This window comes from Corvus brachyrhynchos, unplaced genomic scaffold (genome assembly GCF_000691975.1).
Source record: "Corvus brachyrhynchos isolate BGI_N302 unplaced genomic scaffold, ASM69197v1 scaffold220, whole genome shotgun sequence".
In the NCBI taxonomy this organism is placed as follows: Eukaryota; Metazoa; Chordata; class Aves; order Passeriformes; family Corvidae; genus Corvus; species Corvus brachyrhynchos.
This window is the reverse complement of record NW_008236209.1, coordinates 5,310,989-5,320,744: the sequence shown is the minus strand read 5'-3', so window position 1 is coordinate 5,320,744 and position 9,756 is coordinate 5,310,989. Positions and strand designations below refer to the sequence as shown.

At 43.5% G+C, this 9,756-nt stretch overlaps 1 protein-coding gene across 1 annotated transcript in view; it reads right to left on the bottom strand.

Annotated features, from left to right (window-relative positions):
- Positions 1-1,291: 1,291 nt before the first annotated feature.
- CHMP1B (charged multivesicular body protein 1B) overlaps positions 1,292-9,756 on the bottom strand; it is a 9,491-nt gene continuing 1,026 nt past the window's right edge. Inside the window, exons 2-8 of the mRNA XM_017742706.1 lie at positions 7,654-7,750; positions 6,791-6,937; positions 5,923-5,991; positions 5,662-5,769; positions 5,271-5,314; positions 4,891-4,963; positions 1,292-4,301 (exon numbers count right to left, since the gene is read on the bottom strand). Coding sequence (XP_017598195.1) covers positions 4,257-4,301; positions 4,891-4,963; positions 5,271-5,314; positions 5,662-5,769; positions 5,923-5,991; positions 6,791-6,937; positions 7,654-7,750 — 583 coding nt within the window. The 3' untranslated portion in view covers positions 1,292-4,256. The remainder of the gene's footprint in view (positions 4,302-4,890; positions 4,964-5,270; positions 5,315-5,661; positions 5,770-5,922; positions 5,992-6,790; positions 6,938-7,653; positions 7,751-9,756) is intronic.

Genomic DNA, 9,756 nt, shown 5'->3' with positions numbered 1-9,756 from the left:
TCCCAAAACCTGGATCCTGCAGCGCTTTGATTTTCTCTTTTGAACCACGTCGTGCCGCTGATCCAGGCTGAGTTCCTTAATAAAGAGCAGTAAAGGGAAGCAGGAGCCTGGAAGACTCTCTGAGTGCATCTTCTTCCCAGTGAAAGCGGCTCCACTGGCACGTGAAATTAGTTACAGATTGTTCACGTCGGGCCTTTCCCTCATGGAATGGTAATGAAGGGAGCTGCTTCCGAAACAAGCAAGGCCACTGACCCTTCTCGGGGTTCCACTGGAAAAATGTTGTTTGAAAAAAGAAAGTTGGGAGCCAAGTGCTGCCGTGAGCTCAAAGCAGCCCAAGCAAGAGGTGAAGCCAGAACTGCAGTGAACTGCAGAGAGAATCCTGAAATTAAAGTCAATCCTTCATCAAACCAAAGCTCATCAAACCCCTGATAAAAAATAAAATTACCACTAAAATCCATTTTCATCAGTACACACTCATTCCTTAAGTATAAAACAGAACTACCACAGGACAGAAGCAGAACGCCAACGGCTAAAAACCCCCAAGATTTAACTAAAAACGAAATTTAAACCCAAGTTTTAAGCACAAGGTTACTCACTATCACACTCCTAACAGATCTCAGAGACCTGAATTACCCCCAAAGGCAGCTTGAAGAGTATTTAGTGCAAACTGACCCCATTCAGCTGATGGCCCTGTGGACGTGCCGGATTTCGGGATCACAGCCCCGGCACAGACACGTCCTACGGCGAGTGGATACTGCCCGAAGAGAGGTTCCACGGGAGAGGCTGTTCCCTAAATCAGCCGGCTCTCCTTAAACTATTCACCAACCAGTCATTTCTGTAGGATCCACAAAAGCAAAGCCGGAGGTGCCCTCTGCTGGTTCCCAAACGACTGAAGAGAAATGTTAAAATGCACGGGTTTTAGGTCTGGGAAAGCCAAACCCAATCCCAGACTCAAACCCACACCACCTCCTGCCAGTTTTCCAGTGGTCCCTTGTTCTGTGTGTAAGGATAGAAAACCCTCTGAGTTGTTTAAGCACAGGGCTCTCTCCATACCAGACTGAACATTTTTAAACACACCATAAAATTAGAGTTTATGTTGCTATAATTAATATTAATTACTTCCCAATTGTCCCAAATCTCTCTCAGTAGTACCCACTTCATTTTCTTCTTGTTTTCTCGCCATAAAGATTTAATTTTCTGAATTTCTTCCCACAGGAAGGACATCTCATCTGCTTGTCCATCCATGTACTGAGACCTGTAGCAGCCACACAACCTGGACACACATCCAGAGTAAGTTGTCTGTACAATTTTATTTACCACCTGCAGTTACATTTACAAACTGTCCCATACAAGTAAAGCAGTTTTCAAAGTGAACTCAACCAGAGCTACAAAAATTATTCTCTTCTCTATACACGGTACCAGCTTCAGAATTTGTCTATACACAACTGCTGATTATGTTTAACAAAAATTCACTATTTTTTGGCTCCAAGGATCTCCACAAAGGCAACTTGACAATTTTATCCCATTGCAATCATGACATTAAAGTTCTTTTTCTTGTTTTGCTTCCCTCTTCTTCCACCTGAAGCTTTGCATGGCTTTGTTTTGGAATTCTAACGAAGACAAAGCTACCACAGACCAGCAGTTTTAGTAACAGAGGACAAAAATGCTGAGCAAAACCATCCAGCAACATTTCAAGCAATGTTTCACTTTACATGTGCCTGCTCATCAGCAGAAATATTGAAATTTTAGCTGGCAATAAGGTTCCAGAAAAGCACAAACAAGTGATTTACCATGAAATGAACTTTACAAACAGTCAACTTACAGAGACAAAACAAGGTTGGAGTGAGGAGCCAGAGCTGCTAAGGGAAGAGAAATGTTTTGAGGAGCCTGAAGGGAGGAAGGATGAAACTCAAATATTGCTTTAAGAGTAACTTTCAGCTTTAAGCATTTCCAAATGACATGAGAAGAATGTATATATTTAAAATATAACTTAAACCTTTCTGGATGCAGCTCTCAGCCAGAGTGAAAGCATTTCCCCAGGAGAGGGCAGGAGTTCCGTATGCAGGAGCTGCCAGCCCCAAACCCTGGCACGGCTGGAATACACAGCAACTCCGGGAGTGAAGTCAACAGGGCAAAAATTCCCGGTCTCAACCACTTATTTCTTTCTAAGCCTCTTTGCATCACAGTCCCCCAGACATAACCTTAATTATGTCAGTCAAACTTTTTTATTTCTTAACTCCTTTCAAGAGACACCACTGGAAATCTATGCTGGTCCTGGAGATCATCAGCCTGGGATAAGATCAAAACTCCACAACAATCAATAAAATAATGAAGCTTATTTAGCCTTTCTGTTGCAGCAATCTCAGTCCCACTCTATTTTTAAATCCCTCCAAGGCTCACAGCAAGGCAACAGACTGGGAAAACCAACCATGTGGGAGCTCAGAATTGCTGTATGACCCTCAACTAATTCCAGAATAGCCCAAAACAGTCTAACAGCAGCATAATCTTTAACATTAAAAGAAGCCAGACACAGCAGCCGGAGCTATCTGCTATCAAACACTGAATCCTCAGTATTTCATGGACAGCTCCAAGTAAACTCCAGTGTGGAGCGATTCCACAGCAGGAAGCTTCCAGCACTCTCATGATATGAAGTAACTGAACATTAAAAAGCTGAAGAAGTCCAGCAAGGCAAAGGCACACACACAGCCACCCCAGCTGGGTAACTGGGTTGCATAGATACACCATGATCTTGGTTACACTGTTCAGAAGCAGCCAGGGAAGAAAATGCAGGAAGTAGTCCCTTTCCTAGGATGTTTTTTAATAGTTGGAAGGGATTGTAGCCAGACTACAGCTGTCAGGATGTGGTTTTCAAACACCTTCCAACTTCTCCTGTTTACAGGAGAAACACTCTAGGTGTTTACATTTATTTTTAACCCCACTTTCTTTCTAACAAGTGAAAAGATCCCATTTTAAACTCACGGTTTGAGTTCAGCCACCAGTGTGAGAGAGAATCTCACAACAGTTCACATTGTTTTGTCTATCTTATTTTCCTTATTTTATTTTTACAGTAACCTTGATTACTCCAGTCCATAACATCCTGCTCAATCCTTGGAGTGAGTTGGGTAACACATTCAAAATAACGTCTGAAACTGCTCTGAAATGTTTCGTCATTTTTGTACATTTTCACTGAAAAAATCCTGCTTGAATAAAAAAGTGAGGTTTTTTTTTTTTTTTTTCCCTTAAACAATTCCCTAACTCTGGAAAAGCCACGTGGCCCTGAGCACCAGGCAATTAAGAATCAATTGCAAGCCTGGTGCTCCACATCCTCCCTCACCCCTACAAAGATAAAACACAAAAATGAGCCCAAAAAAGTCAGGAAGAGAATGTGAACGTCACTGTTTATCACAACACATCACAAGTGGTCTCAGCTACAAATTTCTACAACCATTTTTTACTTTACAACTGCAACAAGAGTTTGAAGCTACTGAGAGCAGCCAGACTCTCTTACTATGCAGAAATACAAGGGGATTGCTAAAATTAGCTCCTCCATACAACCAGAATATTACAAATCATGGGGTTTTATCTGCAGACAGCAACAGACCTGGCAGAGTCCAAAAATATATTTTATTCCTCCTGTGCTAAAGTGATGCCACCACACGAGTCCTCAGTTATATGAAATCAGCTTTTGGTAACTCATTTTTGAACTAAACTGTTAATTTCAGCACATTTATCCTAACTTTTAAAGACTAAAAAACTCAAAGTCCACTTATTTGTTTCAACAAGTGCATTTTCCAGGAGGTCCACGCTGTCCATCCCTGCGTGTTCCAGGAGATTGGCTCTGTAGGTTTTTATCTACAACAATCATCTGAACTGATACATCAGTTCTCCAACCATAAACAGTTCTCATAATTTAAAAAAAATCACTTACTAATTTAAAATATATCTCACTGACACTCTGCTTTGCTTGGAACTAGAATGTACCACCATTAGTAGCTGACTTAGAACATCAACTTGAATTTGTGAAAAAAGCTTGCAAAAAATAGATCAACTTCCAAATGTACAGAAAAGGACATCAGAGCTGGTATTTTTGGGTCACTTAATGTATTTCAGAAAGAGTAGCAAGCTGGGAGTGAAGTCCCCTATATTACAAATATTCAAACACCTAAGCTGGACTGTTTTACACCTCGAGTGGAGTGCAGGGTTAGTTCCAGACAGGGAATTTGGAAGCAGGTCCAAAGAACTGCAGCTCTGTTCAGTTAGACTTGATCACGTAGGCGGGCCAGTCTCTGTGACAGCTCATCCTGCACAGTTGGAAAACACAAAGGGAAAACCATCCATCAGGAACAGGAAAAGCAACTTTTGCCACCTCATGTCCAGCTGATGAGAAATTCCCTCATGGCTTAACAAGATTTGCTTAAAATCTCAAGCATGGCTGTGAGGGAGGAGTTTCAGAACACAAAATTAGGTAGAGAAAGGGTTGGGGTTTTGCGGTTTTTTTCAAAGAACGTGGAATATTTGATAGGACAAGGAGGCTGAAACCCTCCCCTGTGAGGGTGGGGAGGCCCTGGCACAGGGTGCCCAGAGAAGCTGTGGCTGGCCCATCCCTGGAAGTGTCCAAAGCCATGTTGGATGGGGCTTGGAGCAAGCTGGGACAGTGGAAGGTGTCCCTGCCCATGGCAGGGGGTGGCACTGGACAGGCTTTTAAAGTCCCTTCCCTTTAACAACTGTATTGCTAAAATCAGTGAGACTTTTAACCACATAGTTTCCTTGGGACAGCTGGAAAAGAATTCTAATTTAGCAATTTAGCATTTTGTTTTGACAGAGTGAAGCAATAATTCTCACATCCCATTTCTCCAGAACACAATGACTTCACTGAAATCCAACGTTTACCTGCTCTGCTGAGGCAACGCTTGTACCAACAGAACCTGTCTGTCCTTGAGGTAGTTCCATGTTCAGATCAAGGCTAACAGGAGAAAACAGAGCAAACACCAAGTCAGGCACAGGTGGATAAAGGGGGAAGCACAATAACTGACAGCAGAGGAATAATGAGACAGCATCCCATGAACGCTGTACTCCAGAGCTACACAAGCTGGTGAGTAATTTTGACTCACTACTAAGACAAGTCATGTACGTCCAGAGGTAAAAGGAAAATTGTGGTTTTTCTCTGCTTCCAAGAGACAGAGTTATAAAACAAGGGTGTTTGACCTAAGTTACAACCAGGAAGGGTTGTGGGAACCAAGATTTATTCGAGAAATAGAAATTTCACCTACCCTGCTTCATCTGCCATTTCCTGCAGGAGCATGTCCACCTGGTTCTAAAGGAAAACAAAAATGGATTGTTGTGGTTGGACTTTCCAACAACCTCTCCTGTTAGGTTTTTAGAGAACAGGAATTATTTTAACAAAACTGATTTAAAGGTAAACGTCTTCGGCAGAACAGTTTTGTGCTTAACCACTAGAAGGTATGAACTCAAAAGAGCAGAGGTGCTCAGCAGTCAAAATGACATTAATTGAACTCTGGCTTGTAAATAATGCTTCTAAGGAATTCAACTTATCTGCAAAGAACTGCAAACATACACCTGGAGTGTTTCAAATGCTGATAATGAACAGCTAAGACACATAATTTAAGATCACCTTGTTAAAATATAATTTATTATTCTTACTTGTGGCGTTGTTAACGTTGTAGTGTTGCTCATTGTGTCTTCCATCTGCTGTGTCTGAACATCCAGTGTCTCAAACTGATGTTCAAATTTGTCCATTAGTGCAGAGATCTATGAAAAATATGAACCAAATCACTTATCTTAAGATAACAGAAAAAATACATCTCAACTGGAAAACTCTTGATTGAATGTCCCTTTTTAAAACTTGTGTCTGTTGTCCCTTCTGCTTTTGGTGTCAGCTCCAAGAAAATTAAGTCTATTTACCTTTTCCAAGTTCATGCTCTTCAATGTGGCATCCATAGACTTCACCACCCCTGCCATCGACTTTGTTACCTGAAACGGGGGGAAGGGAATTATTACAGGGAAAAATGAGCAGTTTAGGAAAATAGGTTTAGATGAGATACTAGGAAGAAATTCTTCCCTGTGAGGATGGTGAGAAACTGTGGCTGCCCCATCCCTGGGAAGTGTGCGAGGTCAGGTTGAACGGGGCTTGGAGCAACCTGGGATAGTGGAAGATGTCCCTGTCCATGGCAGGGGGTGGAACAGGATGGGTTTTTGGTCCCTTCCAACCCAAATTATTCTACGATTCTGTGATTTCTTACCCAGCTCTCTTATCTCTGTCCACAGAGCTTTGACAGCATCAAATAAGAAGGAACATACTATTGCCATCTGGAACGTCATATTTTAAATAGCTCCTACCATTCCAAGCTCTAGAAATTAACTCAGCCACTTGAAGTACACGTTGTGAGGCAAAATTCACTAAAAATGAGCTTTATATGGCATTCATTTCTGTAGACTTGAGACTTGTCGCTGTTAAGGGATACATTTGGTCCACAGGTCACAATAAACTTTCAAGATGAAGAGCAGTAAATTAGTTTACCTTAAACAACTACCTGAGCTAAAAAAGATCTCTGGAATCACAACTCCCACCTCATGACTTTATGTATTTTGAAGGGGAGAACTATCTTTGTAAAACAATCCAAAGAGCAGCTACCAGAGGATTTCCAGCACCCAACTGACTCTTGGCTACATCTCAAACTGAAAGTTCCCAGCTCATTCCAGCTGGGATGAAGTCACTCCACAGAAGGTGAGAGGTGTCCTCCTTGCCCCTGCAGGATGGGGAGGGCCTCACCTTGCCCATGGTGACGGCAGTCTGGACCCTGGCTGCCACGGCGTCCACGCGGGCGCTCATGCGCAGGAAGTTGATGGCCTGGTTCTTCTGGCGGATAGCGTTCTCCGCGTGGATCCGGGCCACTTCCATGTTCCCCTTCTGAATGGCCTTGGGAAAGGGGGAAAGACAAAAGGAAAAGCCTTTTACCCTTCCCTGCTCTTGTAAACAGGATTTCTGTGTAATCTCTTTTGATTTTGAAAGAAGCATTAATTAGTCACTATATTTTTTTCTACTAAAGAAAACAAACCCCTCCCTCCTCCCACAATAGATCCCAAACGTTTCCAAGATGTGAACCCCGAACTTCTTTCCAAGGAAGGCATTGGAAAGAATGCACTTCAAATAGGAAGTTTTGCAGAGCTACAGAAATACAATTTTCTGTTCCTGAAAACATCTTCAGTCTCAAGACACAAACACAGGCACAGGTGGTACAGCTGTATCTCATGGGCAAAAACACAGGCAAATCAACTCAGTCTCTCTTCACTACTTCAAGGACTCAAAAGCTGTTTTGAAGTTCCTCTCCACAAGTCCTTTTAATACAAGCTGATAAACATGAAGTGGTTTTAACTCTGAGAACAACAGTCTCTACAAAGCACATACAAGACAATCCTCTCGGGAAGCAAACGCCACCAGCGGGCCATGAGGATACACAAGGATTTATCCTCATGTTTATTAATAAGCAAAGGAAGATTTATAGTCACATATTTTAAATCACAAACATTGACCACATGATTATTAGCATGCACACCAGGGAAATGACAAAACACCAGATGTCTTCCTGCTGTAACATGCAAGCAACAGGCCTAGAAAGCTTGGTTCAGACTTACCTTCTTAATTTTAGCTTTCTCAGCCTTTTCTTCTTTGTCGCATTTTTTGGAGTTTCTGTTGAGCTCCTTTGCAGCAAACTTCAAATTAAACAGGTGTTCTGCAGTGCAAGTTAAGGGACCAAACCTACTTCAGACTGATAAATCCAACCACCAAACACCCCCCAAGAGCAACTGAAAGTGGTTCTCTACCAGTTACTTTCACTCCCACACCTGGGAGCTGCGACTCTCAGTGAAATGATGTGGTTCCCTGACCTGCCTGGAACCTCGCCATCCAAAAAAAGCCCAAAGCCACTGTTGAACACAACAAACGACCAGTGTAACAGCAAACTGGTTCAGCTGGCCATGGCCAGCTACAAACCAGCAGGATCTTGAATTTAAATTGCTCATCCAGCTCCTTCCCAGCCCTGGGTCATGTGAGTGATCCTGGGCTCTCCGACAGCTCCATCATCTGACTTTTGGGCAGAGAGTACTTCAGTCAGGAAAAGAAACTTTTTAAAAACAAAAGTTCAAGTCCTGCTTAAACTGACAGCTCCAAGAAAACAAGACAAGCCTTAAGAGTGACTTGGAATGACTGCACTAGACTACTACTAACAGAGAATGAAGTGTGTGCTGTAAAAATAACAATCAAAAAACATTCTCTTAAAATACTGTTGATGAAAGCTTCCAAGTAATATCAGTCATTCTCAAACAATATGGAAGACTTTGAAAGAAGCTTGTAGGCTTCTTTCCTGCCACCTGTGCTATCTCAAGAGGAAGATGCACCAGGTACTAAGATAATTAACAATTAAGTGGAAGCACAAAGCTAAACATTATGAGTACTTGAGGTTTCTTCAATATTTCAAGCACATAAATTATTCCAGAGCTGTTTTCTGCTTTGAAGTCCAGCCACGCCTCTTACTCTGACAGCAACCTGGAGACATTAGGAATGTCTTTGTTATCCTATAAACATCACCAGCAGGCTACAAACAGGTAACAGGTGTGACTTTGCATTTAGGAGATCTATTAATGTAGGTACCAGTAGCAGAGCAGTTTATTTTGAAGTAACTTCCTCAGTTACACAGCTGGGGAATTTACCTGACATTAAACCAGCTCACCTGCCACCTCCTCAGCTCTTGTCTTTCTCAACGTGCGACAACCCAAGTGGAACCCAGCTTCCACCTCGGTTTGTGACTCACAGTCAGCTGCTCCAGCAATCCCGTCAGTCCATACCAGGACAACTGGCAAAGCCAGCACTGCCTGCACATTCCAATCACGCTGAGACCACTGGAATCCACACTGAGACTTCTGGAATCTGTAAGAGTTTTCTGCCCCTGTGCATTAAGATGGTTTTATACAGCAAGAAAGTTTCAGTCAGCCCACACAGGGCTCTGTGTGTAAATTCTTTGCAAGAGCAGGAAGCACAGCTGATGTGGTGGCTGTCTGGCAGACAGCCCGGCTGACATCACTCCAGTCTATACACACGTATGTCGTCCCTGCCGCACAATTTGCACTATTTTTAGTATAAATTGTGTTTTCTGCCTCAGGAACTGGGCTGTCCCTCCATCCACCACAGTCCTGCCTCCTCCCCCTCACTCCCATCCAAGGCTGCCTGATCACACCTTGGGAAGAGACATCGAACTTCCCACTCACTTCCTTTTCCCTTCAGGGCGGTGAAACCACAGAATCACGGAATAACTGACGTTGGAAGGGACGTCCAGAGATCACCCAGTCCAACCCCCTTGCCCTGGCAGGTCACCTGGAGCAGGAACGCGTCCAGGTGGGTTTGGGATGTCTCCAGACACGGAGACTCCACACTCCCCCGGGCAGCTGTTCCAGTGCTCTGCCCCCTCCACGCAAAGAAGTTCTTCCTCGTGCTGAGGTGGAACTTCTTCTGTTGTTATGGCCATTGCTCCTCATCCTGGTGCTAGGCACCACTGAACAAAGCCTGGCACCATCCTCTGACACCCCTTGGAGATACTGGTATAGAACATGAAATCCCTTCTCGGTCTTCTCGTCTTTAGAAGAGAATTCCGAGGTTCAGAGAGCTCAGCTCCTGCCAGTGTCACACCCAGCCCTCGCTCTGCTGCTGCTGCAGCCCCTCGGGGCCCGCGACCACCGCCACGA